The sequence below is a fragment of the Crotalus tigris genome, unplaced genomic scaffold (assembly GCF_016545835.1).
Source record: "Crotalus tigris isolate CLP2741 ecotype Arizona unplaced genomic scaffold, ASM1654583v1 scf7180000018599.1079084, whole genome shotgun sequence".
Lineage (NCBI taxonomy): Eukaryota > Metazoa > Chordata > Lepidosauria > Squamata > Viperidae > Crotalus > Crotalus tigris.
Genome location: NW_024097097.1, coordinates 913,912 through 936,687, shown reverse-complemented (window position 1 = coordinate 936,687; position 22,776 = coordinate 913,912). Strand labels below are relative to the sequence as shown.

At 36.5% G+C, this 22,776-nt stretch overlaps 1 protein-coding gene across 2 annotated transcripts in view; it reads right to left on the bottom strand.

Annotated features, from left to right (window-relative positions):
• The window catches only part of MYH10 (myosin heavy chain 10), an 89,387-nt gene that overhangs the window by 8,871 nt on the left and 57,740 nt on the right, over positions 1–22,776 (bottom strand). For both annotated transcript variants that reach the window (XM_039355114.1, XM_039355115.1), the window contains 17 exons: positions 22,368–22,561; positions 22,034–22,155; positions 21,834–21,903; positions 21,582–21,742; positions 21,201–21,309; positions 20,969–21,100; positions 20,278–20,484; positions 20,029–20,166; positions 18,087–18,210; positions 12,028–12,199; positions 6,156–6,368; positions 5,659–5,803; positions 4,361–4,567; positions 2,748–2,852; positions 1,711–1,863; positions 837–1,085; positions 254–466 (listed from right to left, as the gene is read on the bottom strand). In XM_039355114.1, coding sequence (XP_039211048.1) covers positions 254–466; positions 837–1,085; positions 1,711–1,863; positions 2,748–2,852; positions 4,361–4,567; positions 5,659–5,803; positions 6,156–6,368; positions 12,028–12,199; positions 18,087–18,210; positions 20,029–20,166; positions 20,278–20,484; positions 20,969–21,100; positions 21,201–21,309; positions 21,582–21,742; positions 21,834–21,903; positions 22,034–22,155; positions 22,368–22,561 — 2,714 coding nt within the window. The remainder of the gene's footprint in view (positions 1–253; positions 467–836; positions 1,086–1,710; positions 1,864–2,747; positions 2,853–4,360; positions 4,568–5,658; positions 5,804–6,155; positions 6,369–12,027; positions 12,200–18,086; positions 18,211–20,028; positions 20,167–20,277; positions 20,485–20,968; positions 21,101–21,200; positions 21,310–21,581; positions 21,743–21,833; positions 21,904–22,033; positions 22,156–22,367; positions 22,562–22,776) is intronic.

Sequence of the window (22,776 nt, the reverse complement as noted above, 5' to 3'; positions counted from 1 at the left end):
CACACACAAACACTCAAATGGAAAAGAATCTGATGGCTCTATGAATAAAGTGAAAGATAAAAAATGTCAAATGCACACATGCTTAACATCAAGACAAACACTTTAGCTGTAAGCAGTTTACAATGCAGGCAGTTGTTGACACCTTTTATTGTCAACACTTCAAACTCCAGATTAACATATGCTATTAAAGTAATTTCCCCCCCAAAGCTTCAATATTATTTCTGATACTGCAAACCATAATTAGACAACTCACATTTTTGCCAACATCATCTTTGGAGCTCATCAGATCCTCCATTTCTGTTCTGAGTTGCTTGTTTTGTCTCTCAAACTCTTCCTTAGCCTCCAGAGCCTCCTCCAGGGCTCGTGCCAGAGACAGTGCTTTGGTCTCTTTTTCTCGTGCCTCAGCTTCAGCACGGTCCCTTTCTTCCGCATAACGAGCAGATATATTCTTTTCTTCTGCCAGCATCTATTGATTTCAATAGGCCAAACAAGAAAATTTGAAATACTTACAACATATAGTCTTAATCCCGTGGAAATCCAAGCTGTGGTAGTAGGTTGGTATTTTGGCTTTCAGCTGCACTAAGTCCTTTGCTTTGAGGCATCCACGCACAGAGTGGCACCTATTCTCAATCTACCATAATGGTCAATGCTTGGTCAAAGTTATCTCTGCTTTTATGAACAAAATATATCCATACTTCACAGGTGGATAATGAAAAGTACCCACCCTGTTAGACAGTACATTATAGAAGTACACTTTTAATACTTGCAAATATGAAAAGCTGATCAGGAAATAATGAACTGCCACATTCTGCAGCAACATTTAAATAGTAGCATACCTGATCAAATTTCTTCTGCTTCTTCTCCAGGTTGGAAACAATTTGACGTTGATGATCAAGGTCCACCATTAAGTCATCCAGTTCTTGTTGAAGGCGGTTTTTGGTTTTTTCCAACTTATCAAATGCCAATGCTTTTTCTTCTAAACGTTGGGTGAGAATTTCCATGTCCTTCAACAGTTTCTTCTTACTCTCCTCCAGCCCTTCAATAGTTCCTAGGTCATCATCAACCTTCTTTTTGGCATCAGCTAACTACAATACAAATTTTTTTAAATATTTTTTTTAATAAAATTGGTAAACTAACTTTATGGCTGCAGAACACAGTCTAATTCACCCTAAGTGGTTGGTCCAGTAATCCATACTAAACCTCTACTACCATACAGAAAACGAGAAAGTGTCTAGACTAGAATCATTCCTTTTAATATATCACTTTTCAAGAGGTGGAAAGATATATTTCAAAAGTCTATTTTCATGATGTGATAAAGTACTCAAATATTCAGGTCCTTAAAGAAAGTCTCAAATGATACAAATATACACACATTAGCTAAAATAGCATAGTCCCAAATTTATGTTCAAATATATACTACGTTATTGATGAGACAAGCTTGACTTCCCAAGGAAAGTTGCTCTATTTTTTGTTATCAACTGGTAACCTTCAGCAAGGGTTCAACTTTATTATCCTGTGAAAATTTAAAAAGTAATTTGTCAAACCCTATCAAAAGTTTACAGATGATTTGTGATTACTACTATATTGGAAAATAGTAAGAAACTACTAGGGAAAAGCAATTGCAATTTCAACTAATCTCGCATAAGCCCAGGTCAGAATGAAACGCTATACAAAATGATACTTATGGTTTTGCCTGTCATGGCTTCTCACCTGAGACTGCAGAGTTATTACATGCTTTTCCAAAATCTTCCTTGCTTCTTCCTCTTCTTCCTGCTGCTCTTGAAGATTGTTCTTCTCTTCTTCCAACTGCCGAATCCTGCTACTCAAATTCAGTTTCTGGCGTGTCTCTTCTTGCAACAGTTCCTGTTATAGAAATAACAATTGTACACACGTTTTACCACTTGGTCTGAAATAAGTTTGAACTTAGTCCACTACATCTATTTTTTCAATAGGATATTTGTTTGCTGTGAAGAGATCTTAAGCTGAGTAAGCACAGTTCATCCTGGTTGACCTGAAGACATTAAGTCATTCTACTATAATTTGATAATGATACATCATGCCAGATCTTAAAGCAGTTAATTAAAAGCTAGTACTAAATTTAGAAAGGTCAACTTGTCAAATAGAAAATGCCTCAGACATCAAGTTATTATGAACAAACAATATGGTATTAATATGTTTAACAGTAGTAATCCCAGAAAAGATGAAAGAGCATCTTAAAATCAGCAAAATTGGTTACAATTTCACCGCCCGCCATCGGAGAATTAGCCATTATTACTACTTATTATTAGCCAAAGATTAAAAAAACCTCAAAAGCAGGTTGAAAGTGTGAGCATAAAAGCGTCATACCAATCTCATGACATAAAGGAGCTTTTAGGTATCAGGAATTTTGTGAACAAACTATTGCAAAAAAACCAAGGGGGGGACTTTTTCATGTGTACATTAGAAACATTATCCACTCCTCTTAAAAAAAGAGAGATTACAACCAGTAATTTCTTCCCTAGAATTTAAACTAAAATTAAGTAAGGTATTAATGTTAAGAAACCACCCAAATAGCAAAAGATTAATGAAAACCATGTTGGCAGACAAATCTGTGATGAAAACTATTGATCAAATGGAAGAAACAAACTATTATTTGAAACATGAAGCTAATTTATAAACATATATTTAGATACCTTGAAGATCTGTTAGGGTGTCCAAGGATAAAATATAAGTATTTTAAAGACTACATCCCAAAATTGTAGCTATACCTGGGTATCTTGTAGCTGAGAGTCTAAATTTGCAGCATCTTTGGCAAATTTTATGCCTTTTTTCTCTGCTTCTTCCAAGAGACTTGAAACATTGTCCAGTTCATTCTGAAATTCAAAGAATCTAGATATCACACCCATATTTAGCATATAAGGATGAGTATTTTTTAGAGATGTAAACAAAAACTCAAGATATCCACAGTAGTGTTATGGGACTTTAAGGAGATTTTGAAAATGCTGGCTATTGCTATTTAGTAATTTCTATAGTTATTTCTATGGGACTCAACTTGAGAAAAAAGGAATGTTTGCAATTTTCAGTTTTTTCCCATGGTGTTTCTCAGTATTTAAATTCGCTGCATTGTTTTGACCCTTAAAAGAAAGACCAACAGATCTTTTTATGCTGCTATTTTATAATTATCCATTTGAAGGCACTCACGTTTTAGGCACATTTGCTTCAGATTCTGCAAGGTTTTCCATTCATAATTCACCACAAAATAGAATATTTTAATTATGCATATCATATTTAGAATGGAAGGATTCCAATTTAATTACAATACACAGTATTGTAAGTATCTTCCACTTAACTGCTATTCGTATATTCTATGAAGGTTACAGCTTCAAACTTAAATTGACAATGACTTTTCAAAAAATAAAATCATACTAGGAAAAAATAATGTATTCCTTTGATATATTTATAGAAAAACCTAAAGATTTTACAGAATTTTTTTTAAGTTCTCCTCCTATTGTTAGCTTATCAATTATACAGATTTGTGTCTGCAGAGTTTCTTGCAATCATGACTTAATTCTCCAATATTTTTATTGGTACTATATTTCCTAATAAGTGTATATGATTAGAAGAGAATGCACCATTTGGGATAAATGCTATTCACAAAATAGCACAATTAGCACTATTTATACATATTTTTAAATACTCCTTCATTTTAAAAGCCTGTACAAACAATCTCTATATCAAAAATGGGGTGTATTTTAAACATATTTTTATAATTTTAAAGTCAGATAACTATATCAGCAGAATGCAACATTATTCTCACTCTAATTTATTGAAATGCTTTTTCAAAACTCCATTGTTGTTTATTTAGTGCAGGAAAGAAGGCAGATTATGGCATATATTGAGAATGTGGTCTACTACGGTGCTATTCCCAGTGTTAGATTCAAAGGATTTTGTTTGGCACTTCATTTGCTTTCCAGTTTCAAGAACCCTACTAAGGAAGAACACACATTTTGGAGCCAAAAATCTGCATTCTCCAATATTCCCAATGCAAAACTGTCACTAGCAGCCTGCATTCCCTTAATTCTGAAACTGCCACTTCAAATAAAACACTGTCATTTAAAATATATATGCAGTAATCAAACAAAATGATTTCAGAAGAATATGCACAGCAACATATTTTCCAATGAACTTTTAATAAGTTATTACATTATACCAGGGGGTAGGCAACCTTGGCTCTTTTATGACTCGTAGACTTCAATTCCCAGAATTCCTGAGCCAGCATGGCTGGCTCAGGAATTCTGGGAGTTGAAGTCTACGAGTCATAAAAGAGCCAAGGTTGCCTACCCCTCCATTATACCAAAGAGTTGCAAATTTAAATCTTTACCTGAAGTTTGTTTGCTTTTTCTGCCAGTTCTGTCCTCAGCCTCTCTCCTTCTGCGACTTTGGCCTGCAGTTCTTGTACCTGACCATCTAGCTTCTTCCTCTTGTGTTCTGCCTCAGATCTAACCTGCTGCAAAACTTTCACCTCACAGGCCAGCTCTTTGTTATCTGTTTCCAGACACTGTTTGTTCTTTTCAAGATTTGCTTTGAACTAAAGAAGCAAGAAAGCCAGTTTAGTGCATTTCATCAGAGCTAATATCAGAAACATAATATGGCAACTAAGCTACGACAAATTGCATTCAAAATGCTATATATTAAACTTTCACACATTCCATTCTTGCATCTGTCATGGTTTTAGCTCTTTTTTCATGTAGAAAAGTTGCATATGGGGCATTGCAACTTAAGTATAAATCTGTACTAAGAAATATCAACAGAAAATTGTTAGTGCTTCAGGAGTTTTGAAATTTAAAATAGTTGTACGATTAAAGCTAGCACAATAAAACACTTATAACAATATCCTAGAATTGCAAGTTTGAAAACTATAGTGCAGCTTTTTCTCAATTAAGAAGTGCACCTAGGCAGTTTAAAATGTACTATATTCCATATACTGTATATATTGTATTTTGAGTGTTTCACATTCCAAAAGATGTGAGGGGGGAAAAGTATATTTCAATTTAATATGATAAATCATGTGTTTCATTATTTTCTACTTTTCTTACATAAAAAAAAATCTATTTTAGTAAGTTTCCAATTCAAAGTCTCTGGAGACTTCACTGGAAGCTTTCATGGGCTGAGGCTTCCAGTTGTGCATCTCCAGTAATCTATCTGATCAAAATTAGTTGTTGTTCACAATGACTATAAATCACTATTCAAATACAGGGTACATTACAAAAAACTTTCCTTCAGATATATAATTTAGAGGCACAGTACAGGCTGTAAATAAATATGGAGATCTATGGTGAAAAGTCATTTTGAAAGGTTAATTGTAACTAGAAAAGTTTCAAATTTGAACCGTTTCAAATTAAGAAGTGTCTGAAATACAATTTGTGTTTAAAATTCAGAATTTTGAAAGTGCTTTTAAAACAAGAAGCAATCAAAGCAGTCTGTTTTGAACACAAAATGGATCCTTCAAACTTGAAATGGCTTGAGTTTGAAGCACTCTGCTTACAGCTAGTTATAAATTATGCTCTTTTTATACTGATGTCCTGTTTTGCTTCAGTAGATTTTCACACCTACATAAGATTCATGGGGATTTTCCCATTCATATGAACTTCCTCATGCTTAAGTGAATGTTCCACTCACTCTTTTGGCCTGTTCAAGCTGTTCTGAGAGCTCTTCCAAGGCTGTTGCATGCCTTTGTCTAATATCCTGAATTTGGGCTTCATGATTCTTTGTTTCTTCCTCAAGGGCTTTCTTCAGTTCAGCAACTTCCTGCTCACGCTTTGTCCTAAGAGGCAGCCAGCAAGACAAAATTAGCTTTCAGCTTTCTATCATTTTAAAATGGAAAATAAAAATATAAACCACAGTAACATTCTGAACTAATACTAGAAAGAATCCAGTTTGGAAAAAATATCTAGGTTTGGCTGTTTCACTATATTCCTTTTCCCAAGAGTTTCATTATAAGGGAGACACATGAATATTTTTAGACAAATGTAAACTACTAATGCCACTTTGATTCAATGTAAATTTTAAGCAGTTTTTGCTTTGATTCCAATTTTCAAGAGGAAGCTAAAATTTTCAGTTTACCAAGACAGAACATTGCTTGTTTTGGAAAATCCATTGCATCTCTCTTCACTAACCTGAGCTCTTGCTGAGCTGCAGTAGTGTCCAAGGTGTCTTCCAACTCTGTCTTCAGTGCTTCTAACTCCTCACTCAGGTCTCTCTTCTGCTTCTCCGCCTTATTGCGTGAAGCCTTTTCTGATTCAAGATCCTCTTGCAGCTCTGCAATTTGGGCTTGCAATTCTCGGATTAGTTTGAGTGCATTGTTTTTTTGCATCACTTCTTCATCCCCTCTGAAAGCAACACAGAGTTTAAAGATAACAGGGAAGTAAAGTGTGAAGTGAGTACAAAAAAGCTATCCTTGAAGTAGTGAGTGAGAAGAAACGTTCTAGGTATCCATGTTTTCACAAAAGTATTAATTAGGATTGGTGATATGGGTGAAATCAAATCATCTTATCCTGGAATAATTTGTCACAGCACAATTGCCCAATCAATGAGTAACTAACAAAACAATTACACAATTAGCATAATTGGATATACAGTAGTAGACACCAGAAGACTCCTTTGTAAATTACAGAGTCTAGAATTATAGTCCTCAAAGCCCAATATCCTAAAGGCTGCCATAATTCTAAACATATCCAACATTTCAAAACAGTATTTCTGATGTTTATATATTTAACATCTGCCATGCCTTGGTTATTTTTTCATGTAGCAATTGTATTTGAAACATATGTTGATATGATGCATCTACTCCAAGAACAGCTCAATAGTAGACTCACAAACTACATGGAAAAGCATAATAATTAAAAATGAAGACAGATGATCTATGACACGTGCTTTGATTTCTATCATACCAGATATTGATTCAAGCCATAAGGATTCTGGTTTCAAGCTTCCAAAATACTTAGCAAGATATGATAAAAGCAGAGTAACTTAACTAATTTTACTAAGAAAAATCCCAGCTTCCTAGATTTTCAAAATTAGAATTATTCATAACAGTGAAATGAAAGGGCTGCATGAACTCTCTAGAACTCTGTACCTTAATGACAGCTAATTGACAGCTGTTCCTTTTCCCAATTTTTTAAAAAGAGGAGGAGTTGGAAAAGGCACAGGAAAAAAAGATGCTCCAGAAGATTCAGTTAGAGGGTACAAGATTTAAGGGACTAGTAGGGGAAAGGGAAAGCAGAATATCCATTTAAATGGGATTTAACAAACCTCTTCTGCCCAATCCAACCCAACCAGAAGCAGCCCCACTAAAATTGAGCAATCAATTTCTTCCCTAGATGGAAACACGCAGACCCACAACCTTCCCCTCAAAAACAAAACATGCAGACACCTAGCAAGGAAACAACTTCAAATATCCCTAAAAAAGTCACCTCAAACATCCCTAAAAAAGTCACATCAACAAACACACCAGAGATAAACAGAAAAAATAAACAGACTGCAGCCTCCCCCCCCCCAAAAGAAGGCAAGTGTTGATAATAGGGAGATTCTATTCTCAAAGGAACGGAATCATCCATCTGCAGACCGGACATACAATCCAGGGAGCAAAAAACTAAGTGTGGCTGAGAACCTAACCAAAATAATTAGGCCTACTGATTACTACCCCTTCCTCTTCCTCCACATTGGGACGAATGACACAACAAAGAACCTGAGTACAATAGTGAGTGACTACAAACAACTAAGCAATAAAGTTAAGAAGCTAGGAGCACAAGTAGTGTTCTCATCCGTACTCCCAACAAAAGGCCAACAGCCATTGAGGGAAAAAAGAATTCTAGAAATAAACCACTGGCTAAAAGGGTTGGTGTTACCAAGAAAACTTTGGTTTCCTGGATCACAGACTGCATTTCCTTTGCAAAGGACTCTTGGCAAGTGATGGGCTGCACCTCACGAAATCAGGAAAAAATGTACTCAGAAAAAGACTGGCCCAACTCATCAGGAGGGCTTTAAACTAAAACTGAGGGGGAAGGATGATCAATCTTCAGAATCTCTAGAACCCAAAACTAATCATAAATCCCAAGAAAACAAATCAAACAATGAGTGAGCAGAGATGAAAAAAAAAGAAAAACGCAAACAACATTCAGGAGGTGCAGGAAACATACCCATGCACAGGCACAAAAGCCTTAAATGCTTATATACAAATGCTCAAAGCTTGGGGAACAAACAGGGCGAACTAGAAGCAATAGTACACGAGGGAGGGTATGACATGTATTACAGAAACCTGGTGGGACAAAATTCATGAATGGAATGGATGGATACAAATTATTCAAAAGAAACAAGTCTACAAAAAGAGGAGAGGGAGTTGCACTATATGTAAAAGAACACTACATATCTACAGAAATACACATGATCAAAGATAAAATCTCTCCAGAATGTATGTGGGTCAATATAAAAGAGAAAAAAAGTGACATTATCATAGGTGTATATTACAGGCCACCCAACCAATTAGACCAGTGGTTCTCAACCTGTGGGTCGGGACCCCATTTGGGGTCGAACGACCATTTCACGGGGGTCGCCAAACAACGCAGTTCGCCATTTTTTCCCCTTTTCCTTAGCTGTGCTACTCCCTTTAGAATAGACTCTCTTGAATAGAGTCTAATTCTATTGGCTTTTAAAAGCCAATAGAAATTGTCCAGGCTGTCTCTGCCCTGCTGAGCCTGCCAAAAGTCCCATTCTGCAAACGGTGCTGCAAGTTGTCTGCAGTGAAGGTGAGCTGTCTGGAAGTTTCCACCCCTCCCTGCTGAGCAACTACTAAAAATGTAAATAAAAGAGGGCCAGGGGTGGGAGATCGGTGGGCACAGGGAGGATTGCTGGCGCGCGTGGGGCCTGGTGGGTCCCTTACCTCCCTTGGGCTGGGCCAGCTGGTGGCCCAGCCGGTGGTCGGCCTGCACAATCTCTGCCACTTGCCAGCTACGCCTCGGCTAGCACAGGGGGCGGCACCACGCATGCGCGGCGCTCCCGGGCAGGGACAGTCCTCGACTTACGACCGGTTGGGCAGTCCTTGACTTACGACCAGTTGGGTAGTCCTCGACTTATGACCGGTTGGGGTCACGGCATTAAAAAGGTTGAGAACCACTGAATTAGACGAAGTAGATGAACTCTTTGTATATAGGAAGCATACAATAGTAATGGGAGACTTCAACTATCCAGATATCAACTGGGAAGACAAACTCTGCAGCGAGCGGGAGATCAAACAGAATCCTAACCAACCTAGCCAACAACTTTGTCATCCAAAAGGTGGAGGAGGGAACTAGATATAAAGCCATACTGGACTTAATTCTAATCAATAGAAAAGAAGTGATAGAGGGAGTTGAAGTTGCTGGAACCTTGGGCGAAAGTGACCATGTCATACTGGAATTTAATATAACACAAACACTAGCAACAGAAAATAATCCAACCAGTGTCTTGAACTTCAAAAGAGCCGCCTTTAACAAACTCAGAGAGAACCTAGGAAAGATCCCATGAATGAAAATCCTAAAGCGGAAAACAACCCAAGAAGCGTGCGATCATAAAAGCCCAGACCAGCACAGTACCACTGAAAAAGAAAAACTAGAAATTCAAGAAGAAATCAGCATGGCTGTATAAAGATGTCTCTTTCAAAATGAAAGACAAAAAGGACAAATACAAAAAATGGAAAGAGGGGCACATAACTAAGGCCGATTATCAGCAGACAGCCAGAATATGCAAAGATGAAGTCAGGAAAGCAAAGGCTCAGAATGAACAAAGACTTGCAACAGAAATTATGGATAACAAAAAAAGTTTCTTCCAACATATTAACAACAAGAAAAAAGTCAAGGAAATTGTAGGTCCACTAAAGAGAGAAGATGGCAAGGAAATAACAGGCAACAGAGAGAAAGCAGAGCTGCTTAACTCATACTTTAAATCAATCTTCACACAAAAAGAAACCATAGCCCAACATACCAAAAAACCACTGCAAAAGACAAATTAGAAACAAAAATTAAAATAAGCAAGAAAATGATAAGAGAACACCTATCCGACCTTGACGAATATAAATCACCGGGGTCTGACAGATTACATCCTAGAGTTCTGAAGGAGCTGGCAGATGTTATCTCAGAACCACTGCACCACATCTTTAAAAAATCCTGGAGCACAGATGAAGTACCTGAGGATTGGAAAAGGGCTGATGTGGTTCCCATCTTCAAGAAAGGGAAAAAAAAAAACAGACCTAGGAAACTACAGACCAATTAGTTTAACATCAATACCTGGGAAGATCCTAGAAAAGATAATCAAAGACCAGCAAAATACTGTGGACATAGCACACTTAAGACTTCAGTAAGACATTTGATAAAGTAGACCACAACCTACTCCTTGGTATGCTAGAAAAAGGTGGAATAGATAACATCACCACCAGATGGATCTGTAGCTGGCTGGCAATCCAAAATCAATGAGTAGTCATCAACAGCACTACATCCACATGGAGAGAAGTAAGCAGTGGGGTACCACAAGGCCCAGTACTCTTCAATATCTTCATCAATGACTTAGATGAGGGAATTGAAGGGGAACTTATCAAATTTGCAGATGACACCAAACTGGCAGAAGTAGCCAACACCTCAGAAGATCAACTAAGGATCCAAAAAGATCTTGACAAACTTGAACATTGGGCCCTATCCAACAAAATGAGTTTCAATGTGGAGAAAAGCACATTTTACACTTAGGCAGGAAAAATCAAAGGTATAAGTACAGATTGGGCTTAAAAACAGTAATTGTGAGAGGGACCTTGGAGTCCTAGTGGATGATCACTTAACTATGAGCCAGCAGTGTGCAGCAGCAGCCAAAAAAGCTAATACAACCCTGGGTTATATAAACAGAGGTATAGAATCAAGATCATGCGAGGTATTAGTACCACTTTATAAAACCATAGTAAGACCACACCTGGAATACTGCAGCCAATTTTGGTCACCATAACACACAAAAAGATGTTGACAGTTTGGAAAAAAATCAGAGAAGAGCAACTAAGATGATCAAAGGCCTAGAGACTAAAACATATGAAGAACGGTTGCCGGACTTGGGTTTGGCTAGTCTAAAAAAAAGAAGAAATAGGGGAGACACGATAGCAGTATTCTAGTATTTGAGGGGCTGCCATAAAGAAGAGGGGGTCACATTATTCACCAAAGCAACAGAGGGCAAGATAAGAAACAAGGATTGGAAACTGATCAAAGAGAGAAGCAGCCTAGAATTAAGGAGAAACTTCCTGACAGTGAGGACAATTAACCAGTGGAATAGCTTGCTCCCAGAAATCGTGGGCACTCCATCACTGGAGATTTTTAAAAAGAGGCTAGACAGTTACTTGTCTGAGATGGTATAGGTTCTCTGCTTGAGCAGGGGGATGGACTAGAAGTCCTCCAAGGTCCCTTCCAGCTCTATTCTATTCTATTCTATTCTATTCTATTCTATTCTATTCTATTCTATTCTATTCTATTCTATTCTATTCTATTCTATTCTATTCTATTCTAGGCATGTTCATTTTATGTATTTTACATCTTTGAAATAAATGCTGAAAGTAAGAGGAATGCAGGTAACAAAATATTCAGAAATCTTACTCATGTCATCTAATACTGTTGAAATAATCAGCAAAGTTGTACAGGTAGTCCTCAACTTATGACCATAACTGGAATTGGAATTTCCATCATTAAGTGAATGACACAATTGTTAAGCAATTATGCATTGAGTGGTTTTTGCTGGGAATTGGCAAAGAAAGTCACAAAGCTGGATTACATGACTGTTGGAGACTGCAACTGTGATAAGTGTGAGCTGGTTGCCAAAAACCCAAATTGCAAAACATGCGACAAGGGTCCTGCAACACTCATAAGTGTGAGTGTAGGTCATAAATCACTTTTTCCAAGACCGTAATAACTTTGAACTCTCATCAAAAGAAGGGTCGTGAGTTGAGAAATAACTATATGTAATGGAATTTTATTTATTTTATTTTACCTGGCAAGGGCAGCCTGCAGTTCTTCCTCTTTCTTGGCAAGTTGGATTTTTAATTCCTCTATTTGGGCCTGCAGTTCTGCAATTTGGTCTTGTAAATCAGTGGTTTCTCCATCAAGCTTCCTTTTTGCTTTTTCTAGCTCTTGGCGAGTCTTTTCTTCTTTTTTCAAGCGCTCTTTAAAGAAACAATAATGATATGGAGGATTTATTTACTAGATGTATAGCCTGCTATAATCATAAAAGGTTCTTGATGGCACGCAACAGTAAACAAAACACAATATATCAAGAAGAAAAAACATTATAAATACATTTTAAAAATCTCAAAACAATACATGATGTCAGACCCCAAATGACCTCTGAAAAAGCAGTTTTCAGTTTTTTTCAAAAGGCAAATAATGTTAAGGAAAATAAATCTCCAGCAGGAGGCCATTTAAGAAGGCTAGCCTCCATCACACACACACAAAAACAGTGGTTCTAGGCTTTGCGCCCTATCTCTCCAAAATGGGGGACAACCAGCTGTTTCCCTCAAGCAATTGGGCCAGAACACACTGTGCAAATGCAATACGTGAAGATAAATTTAGGATCAACCTGCTAAAAATGAAGTAATCAAATAAATTGCTATTTTATAATTTAGAGACAGAGTAACATCAATTCCAAATGAAGAAGTTAATGAATGCTATCTTTCTTCAAAACTGTATGTTCCCAATAGTTACTGTATTACAACTACCACAACTGCAGATCATTGGTCATGATGGGATCATTGTTTAACAACCTAAAGCATATCCCATGGGGAATACCAGAGTACACATCTGGATTATCTAAGAGGAATTTTAAAAATCAATGCAGAGATTATCAAAATAGGTATTTTGTGGAATTTTTAGTGATAAGTGATCCTTAAAGACAAGCTAATTCCATTTTCTCTTTTAAAATCCTATACATTTCTCTTCTCTTCAAAGCCCACCAAACCGGAATCAAAATGGTATCTCTAGATTCACTAGGTGGAATGCAGCAAATTAAAAAGGAAACAAAATATCAATTAATGAATTTTGATTTTATAATACTAGGGCAGCAGTTTGGATTTCTACATGAGAGACCATGACATCCTGAACTATTAATCTGCAGAACTGGAGAGAGGAGGCTTTACTTCTTGAGACAGTTATTACTGTCTCAAGCTATAGTTATTACTATCGAAACTACACCTTGATATAATTGGCATGCAAAATTATATTCTAAAACAAAAAATTTTGTTTTTTCCTGCTATCTTTGATGAAACAGAATTTCACCCATTTCAAAAAATAATTGTTCAGTGAATCATATTCAGTATCCACTCTACTTAAATATTTCTGTTCTAAAATCATGCAGGAGGGGGATGAGAGTAAAACTTGAATATTTGGCATGCATACAGCACTGTACCCTCTAAGCACAATCTCAGTCTTTGAATCCAGTTTTATTTCCTCATGTTAGGTTCATGCTTTCAATTAAACATCCTATAAAGCACACGGTCTTTTTTTACCACCCTAGGCTCCCATCTTCCTCTCCAAACACATACACATAAAAACAAGAAAATCATCTGCTAAATGTATAATACCTAATCTTTTTCTAGAGAAAAACCAGCTTACTTTTCCCTTGGAAGTCTGCCCAGTCCTGACCCCAGGTCCTTCCTGCTTCCCCCGCCTCCTGGCATATTTCCTTCTCCAATTTCCTAAGAGTGCAGCAGTTTCCAATCTGGTTTATTTTGTTTTCTTCAACACACTTTGACAGGTGACTGAACAGTATTCGAGTATACTCATGCCTCGTTACCTTTCTCCTTTCCAATTAATGACAAGAAGAGCTTAGATAGGGCTTCTTTGCTTTTTGGTCTTACTAGGTTGTTGTTGTTTTTTTATTTCCCTTTTTAAATTGGAGATTCAGGCCCCTGCCAGACATTTAGATGCAATGCGGTATCCATATATTAAAGCACGGGTGTCAAACTCGATTGCGTCACGTAACATATCATGACGTAGCATGACGTAGCATGACGTTTTTTGCCTTTGTGGAGCCAGGATAGGTGTGGCCTGCGTGACACATCCGGCCAGTAGGCTGCCAGTTTGACACCCATGTGTTAGAGGATAGATATTCTTTACCTAATAAAGCCAAACATAGCATCATATTTGTGTTTAAATCACTGGTTTTCAATAAGGGAACTCATAAAAGAAGCTGAAATGGGAATGAGGAAAAGCCTACTTCTTATACCGCTGGAGTAGAATCTGGAAGACAAGTTTTAGCATTCCTGATTTTGCTTTTCTTGATGCCTCAAAAAAATATGATCACATTCTGAAAAATATTGGATTCCTTTCTTATTTTTATTTCCTATAAATTGGCAAGGGAATATAAGATAGTTTATTCCTATCTTAACGTCTTTCTATATTTTTGTATTTTTAGAAAGTATGGGCTCATGCCAGTTGTTATTCAGTTTTAGCCTATTTGGCTGGAAATCCTAAATAGAAATATTTAAGCAATTAAGTCATTTGCTCATAATTCTGGCCAACAGAATAACTATTCCCAAATTAGGGAACAAAAGTCCGTGAACACATAAAATTAATATTTTAACTATTAAATTAGAATTCCAAGTTACATGTTACATAGCCAAAAATTGTGCATCTAAATCCAAGAGAGGGGGGAGGGTGTTATGTGCATAGTTGATATGTAAATATTTGGAGAAATATTTCTTCTCAAAACATGATTTATAGGATAGTGCCAAGAGCAGCAGGGAATTGTTATAAACAGTAGGACTAAGAAAAAGAACTCTATTCTATAATACATGAAGTTTTAACTTTTTTTCTGATCTAGAAAAAAACTTAGCATCATTTTAGTATTTATCATAAATATAACCTATATGGCATTTTTAAATGCCAGCTTTGGAGAAGAACAGAGAAGGAGGTTATCAGGTAAATGAGGGCAGATATGATATTGTTGCCATTACGGAAACATGGTGGGATGAAACCAACAAATGGAACACACAGCTAGAAGGATTTAAATTACTTAAAAGAAACAGACCAAATAAAAGAGGAGGTGGAGTTGCTCTCTCTATAAGAAATAACTACATCTCTACAGAAATAGAGCACAACAATGATGAAATCTGTCTTGAATGCATTTGGGTCAATATAAAAGGGGGGGGGATGACATTGCCATAGGTGTATACTACAGACCACCCAACCAAACAGAGGAAATAGATGAACTTTTTGCTAGTCAGCTAACTAAGGTATGTAGGAAGCACATCACAATAGTAATGGGGGACTTTAATTACCCTGACATCGACTGGGAGACAAACTCTGCACCAAGTGGAAGATCAAACAGATTCCTGACAAACTAGCAGACAACTTTGTCTCCCGAAAAGTAGAGAAGGAAACTAGGGGATTAGCTATATTGGATCTAATCCTCACTAACAGAGATGAAATGATAGAAGGTGTTGAAGCCCCGGAATCTTAGGGGGGAAGTGATCATGCAATATTGGAATTCAACATTCTGGAAGCACAAGCAATAGAGCACAGTCAAACTAGAGTCTTGGACTTTAAGAGAGCTAATTTCAATAAACTTAAGAGACAGCTTGGGAAGGATTCTATGGATGAGAATCCTCAAGGGAAAAACAATTCAAAAAGCTTGGGAAATTTTGAAAAGTGAGATAATAAAAGCCCAGTCTAGCACAATACAAACAAAGAAGAAAAATAACAGCTCTCAAAAGAAACCAGCACGGCTGCATAAAGAACTCTCTGATAAATTGAAAGATAAAAAGTGGAAAGAGGAGCACATAACTAAGGCAGAATATCAGCAAATAGCCCGTGCCTGCAAAGATGAAGTGAGGAAAGCTAAGGCTCAAAATGAACTAAGGTTTGCGACCAAAGTCAAAAATAACCAAAAAAAAAAAAAAAAAGCTTCTTTCAACATGTAAAAAACAAGAAAAAAGTTAAGGAAACGATTGGTCCATTAGTGGGGGAAAATGGCAAGAAGGTGACAAGCAAAAGGGAGAAAGCAGAACTATTTAACTTGTTTTTTGCATCTGTCTTTACACAAAGGGAAAAAACAGACCAACCTACCAAAAACAGTACCATGAAAAACAGATTAGAAACACAAGTTAAGATAGGCAAGAAAATGGTAAGTGAGCACCTGTCCAGCCTAGACAAGTTCAAATCCCCAGGACCAGATGGATAACACCCCAAGGTTCTCAAGGAACTGGCACTTGTGATCTCAGAACCACTGAACTATATTTTTCAAAAATCCTGGAGCACTGGGGAAGTATCAGAGGACTGGAAAAGAGCTGATGTAATTCCCATCTTCAAAAAAGGGAAAAAAATGGATTCAGGAAACTACAGACCTATCAGCCTGACCTCAATACCTGGGAAGATTCTGGAAAAGATAATCAAACAATGAATCAACGAACACCTAGAGGGTTCTAGGGATCTTTGCAGCAAGATTTTGCCCCCTGTGGGACAAATCTTTGCCCACTGGCTGTTTAAAGTAATCAAAGAATAATACCTCATTGAGGGAGGAGCCTTTTTCCCACCTAGACTCAACTCTGAGCCCAATCCCCAGACTGCCCTCTTTAGGCAAGGCTTTGGAGAAAATGATAGGACAGTTACTTTACTTCCTCAGTGCTAGTACATGAGAAAGGCCAATGGCTGAATAGCAATCATGGGAAAATAAATTGCCCCGATGAACAATTCATGAGTTTTGAAGATTGTACAAAAGGAAAATAGACAAAACTCAAACTATGATTAGCTTCAGGACTGAAAGAGCTATTGCTATAGAGTTTGAAAACAAACTGAATAAGTTTGATGGACTGGTATTCCCACCAAACAATTCTGTAAACTGAGGATATAGGAATCTGCATAAACACTTTAACCCATATGTGTAAATCACAAGACCACAATGAAGAATCATTATTTGACTACTCGCATGACCCTGGACAGAAAAAAATAATCTAGGTTGGCCACAAGACAGAAGAGAGAACAAATGGAATGAAAGTGTGTTCCAACATAACAATAAATGAAAACTATTCTATGAACATATTGACTGAAATCTTATCCAATGTTCATAATTAATGTTTAGTTTTACAATGCTTACTGTATGGGAAAAAAGTTACCTAATACATACTTTTTGAAGTTAGAATTAGATACTGATCTCTTTCTGAGTACAATTTCATAGGGAAAAAATGGGGGGGGGATCCTCTTGATTTGTTACTTTTGGTCTTAAACAGCTAGAGAACTGAGTAAGTGAAATTCATCTTTTTTTCCATTTAATGTTATTAAGTTAATTTTTTGATTGCTTAAAACATCGGAAATTAAAAGACTACCCTTGACATATTGAGGCAATTATCTTAAAGAAAGACTCATAAATCCATCATATTAGAGCAATCCAGGACCCAATCCTATTCTGATAAGGAATTTGATATTCTTAATGAACGCTCTTGCTCATTTGAACATAGGCACCCAAGTAACTTATTAAGGCAGCTTCTCAACTGTGGTATTTTTCAATGAAAACTGAGGAACATTTTAGCTGCTTGGGCATTCTAATATATTTATCAGAGCTGATTTTAGGTACATGCTTTATGATTTATATTGGAATCTACTGATTTCTTGCAACCTTTTATCTCTGCAATATTAAATCAATTTTTATTGTTATTATTTTTACTTGCATATGAGTATTTGAATAAAAATGTTATCGTGTTAGTGTATACTGTATAGTAAAGGATGATTCTAGTGCAGGAGTAGGCAACCTTGGCTCTTTTATGACTTGTGGACTTCAACTCCCAGAATTCCTGAGCCAGCATGTCATAGAACAGCCAAGATTGCCTACCCCTGTTCTAGTGAATTTGTCATTTTAGGAGTACATCTTGTCTAATTTAATGTCCCACAATAACAGTTTCAAAACTGACATTACAATTATCTTTTGATTTGGATAAAACAATATGCACTTATTTTTACACTCTGTGTAGGAAGCTAAAACTTGCTTCTGTTATTTGGTATTAGGATACTTTTGGTTTGTCCTATGATTAGCCCCATACAGCAAATTTTGAAACTGCTAACCTTCCAGATCTGTGATTACCATTTCTTGTTTGTTTCTCAGCTTTGCTAAATTTTTAGCTTTTTCTTCTTCTTCAGCCAGCTGTGAAGTACATTCTGCAATTCTGTCCTCCATTAATTTCTTTTCCTAATTGAATAAAAAAGCAAGAATGAAGTAATATATACTTGGGAGTCAAAGAATAAAATACAAACTGTGCAGCTGTCATTCCAACCAACCCAATTATAAAGTATGGTTATAACAAAGTAAGATTCTCCAGTTTTAAAATATTTTGATCCTCCTCACGTTTTTAGAGCAACTGTTACAGGTTCACAGAAAATGTATTTTACATTTAGTTGTTAACAAACATCTAAAAATATGTTTTATGTTCTATATTTAGCAGATGCAAAATATATCGATAACAAAACTTCCAGCATGTATTTTATCTCAATCTAATTGCTATCACTAACCTGATTCTTTCTGGATGAATTGAGGCTTTGTATCATGCTGGTTAGGAAGGCTAGTTTTTTAATCCAATTTGAAGAGTCTAAGGTTGGAGAGTCTCAGATCAACAAAATAATTTCCTGGGTTTTCATTAAATCTTGTCCCACCAGTAAATTGGTATGTTTGAGGCATTCCAAGCTACAGCTAGTCATCTTGAAGGTTTTTAAATTATCTGCCATTTGTTTTGAACAATCCATTAAAGTTTTGAATAGAATCAGTAATATTAATACATTACAAAGCCTCAATTCATCTGGAAAGGATCAGGTTAGTGATAGCAATTGGACTGAGACAGTCATTACCATAAAAAGTCCTTAATTCCACATGCTGCACCAATTATAAAACTTGGTCAAAAACAAACAGCAAGAATAATTATTTGTATGATTTTTGGTATCACTGTCTGAAGGGTAATGACACTTGATAAGGATGATATATGGTTCTAAACATCAAATATCAGCAATCAGGTATTAAATTTAGGCTATAAGCTCACAAAAAAGAGAGGGAAGAAAGTGTAGTGTATAGTGTAGTGTAGTAGAACAGGACAGGACAGGACACTTTACTGGGAGAGTGTGAGTGGACACAGAAGGAATTTCCTTTGGTGCATCAGCTCTCAGTGTACATACCAACAATGAAGTAATATAATCATAAGATATCAATAGGAGAAGGTAGTAGGAAATATGAAAAGGACTTATTGCGTTACATGCCTAATAAGGTTTCCTAATATCGTTGGTTTGGGGGATGAGAGAAGATAATGTAATAGTGATAGAATCCTGGAATAGTTTGACCATTCTTGTTGTAAGTTATCTTCATACGGCCATGGCTATTATAGAAAAGCATATTTGTGAATGTCTATGGAGATTTTCAGTCATCCAGGTCATGGTGGTCCCAAAGGTACTTTTTCTTCCGAAAAGGCAACCTTTTTTTGGGAGGGGAGCACATTTGGGACATATTTGTGAATGTACAAGATAGATTACTGGAAATAATCAAGTGAAAGTTTAATTCCCTTCACCATTGCCTTTATTAGCACAATAGTTTTAAATAGTTGCTATCTGTGAAACTTTTCACTGATGATGTAATGGATTCACATACAGGAAAAAGTCAGGAATCAGTCTACAGACATATATTTAATACACAGTTCTTTTACTGGAGCAAATTCCCTCTTAAATGTAATGGCCAAACCAAAACGAACTTTCTTTCAAAAAACATAAAGCTACCTGTATTTAGCTTGTGGATTTTGGAGTTCCCTTTATCTATTAAATACAGTAAACATGCCAGATTTTAATGTTTCAGACAGGAGAGGGTAATGTAATAAAACAAATTTATGTCTAATCATTGCAGGCTACTTTTCTCAATCTTAAAAATGGCCAGAGATAGCATGTTATCTATAGTTACCATTGTTCATTTACTAGCCAATTTTGGCCACACTGATGCACAGGAGAGGAATACCCGGGGTTTTTTTTTTCTCACCTTAAGAAATTTGGAGTTCTGGTCCTCCAATAATATGATTTCTTCCTCCATTTTCTTTATTTTTGCTTCAGCTGTTACCTTCTCAAGCTGTAGCTTCTGTCGAGCTCCTTCTTCCTCATCAAGTTGCTCCTCTAGATCCTGAAAAACAGAAAAAAGGTCATAATTGTATTGGGTTAATGGAAGAGGCTAATATTCCCAATGTTTAGGCAGAGTTTCTAATAATCCCATCATCGCTCCATTGAGCAACACCTGTATGTGTGACTGCATTTTTTTCTTTTCATTCTGAAGCACTTGATTCCGTTCCTCCTCCTCTTCTACCCTGGATTCCAAATCATGCAGAATTTCTTCTAACTCTTGCTTCTTGGCAGCCAGGCGAGCTCTCATCTCTTCAGCCTCAGCAAAGAGTTCTGTCTCCGCTTGCAATTGTTCGGCAAGAATGTTCTTCTCTTCTACCAACTACAAACACAATAAGAAAACTCTTTCAATCTTTTAGCGTGCTGTCAACAAGCTGAACAATTTGAGGAGTCCTTGATTCTCTCTGAGCTTTCTTGTTTTCTTGCAGATGTTTCATACCAAAACTAGGTAAACATCATCCGTGCTAGTAGCTGGAATGTCTGCAAGGAAACAAGAAAGCTCAGAGAGCACCCAGGACCCCTCAAATCAACTCTGACTTATAAATATTCTCAACAATCTATCAGAATTTACCAGCTATTGGAATTTGACATAGTTTTCCATATTGCAAAAATGATATCAACAGCTCTTAACTTAACATGTGATAATAATTTTGCTTAATTGGACAATCAGCCTATAAAGCCAATTAAAGTTGTAAAAACCTATTTGTCACAAAAAATATTTTCTCTGCTGTAACTTTTGTTCAAATCACATTTGCACTTAAGATATGGATGATTAGCACTGTATAAATCAGACTGTATATAATGACCTGCTGATGCTTTCTTTCCATCTCTTCTAGTTCTGCTTCCACTTTACTCTGTTTTTCTTTCACCTTTACCAGTTCCTCATCTTTAGCCTGAAGTTCTTCCTCCTGACGAGTAACCTGAAGCAGAGGCTTCACCTACACAATTAATCAAAAGCCACAAGGCCAGAAGTTAATATCAGTTCTCTGCCATTAAGAATTCCATCACATAATTTAGAGATGAAGAACAACCATCTACCTTTGTGAACACTCTCCACCACTGCCAGTGCCTTAACTTCAAATATGCTGCACAATTTCTTTGTAAAACTTTCAATGCACTCAGTTGCTGCTGCTTCTTAGCAAAAGCTCTGAAGACAAATCAAGAAACCTTTTTTTAATAAAACAGTTGAAAATTTCTGCATTTTGTCAATTAGCTCAAAATATTGGCTTGATAACAAAGCCTGATTAAAGTACGAAGTGATAATAACACTTCTAAATGGAAGGAACTATAGCTAAGCAATCAATGAACAAATCATGCACATTACTTTAAATGTAGTACTTTTGGTTAACCTAAATCCTTTAAAGGATTTCACCAAATCTTGTCCATAAGGATTAAAATAATATTACTACATTAACTTACTTTCTGGCCAAGTATCCCCTACAAACAGCTTGGAAGAATATAATGATGTCTGTTATCTTCAAATCTCTTTCTTCTTCTAGATGCGCCAAAACTCCAGCTCGGAAAAAAATCTTGCTTTGACCAATTCTATACAGGTTAGGATCCAATTCCAGTGCTCTGATCTATGCAAGAGTCAAATCCATTTGTTTAACATAAGGAGAAAATAAATGATGAATCTTTTTAGATGTGTTATATTTGTATATAATAGCTCACCATTCTTTCACAAGCTTGCTTTCCATCCATAAAACCCTTAGGAATTGCATTTGGAGTCAGGATCTCATACCTATGAACAGAAAACAAGTAGATGTTGGTAAAGTCACAGAGATCTAATCTTCCTGGGAAAAAGGACTAAATGTTAATAAACAACAAAAACAAAGTTACTTGGAGAAAGTGTATTAGATGTATTGAAGTACCTCTGTCTAAATTCTTGGAACACTATCCTGTTTGGAAATCCCTGTCGACAAATCCGTATTCCTTCGAGAACACCATTGCAACGGAGCTGGTCTAGAACAAGATGGGGATCCAGCTTTCCAGCCTAAATACACAGACATTCCTTTTAGCATTTTTTTCACTAAAGAAATATTAATGGCTAATCACTCAAAAATCAAAGTGCTCTTCAGTAGCCATATACAACATGAAACCGAAATGTTTCGATATCGGCAAATAAAGATACATAGTATGACCCCAAAACACACAAGGGGCAATTATTCTATCTAAGTCAAATACAATCCCTGTAACAATACTTACCCTCTTCTCATGATTTGGAATTATGCAGCGAACAAAATTTGGGTTAGTATTTCGTAGTGTGGCCATCAGTTTGGTGAGTGATTCTTTGTATAGCTGCCCTACTGTACGGAACATCCCCTTCTTGGTCTTATAAGCTGAGCCAAATGCCGTCTCTGTTATTCCAGTGACTTGATCTAAGCCCACAATACGGTCCACTGCAGGCAGCAAGAATGAACAGTTAATTGGTCCACAGAGGATTCAGATAAAAAGACAATACATATAAATAAAAGATGCAATAAATGTTTTGTGAGACAATATTGAAAGGGGCCATCTGTGCCAAAGCAAATAGGTATGTATGGAAGTAGCCATACTGAAAGCAATGCGCAAGGCAAAAATACTGTAGCTTCGACAATTATGAACTAGAAAGAAC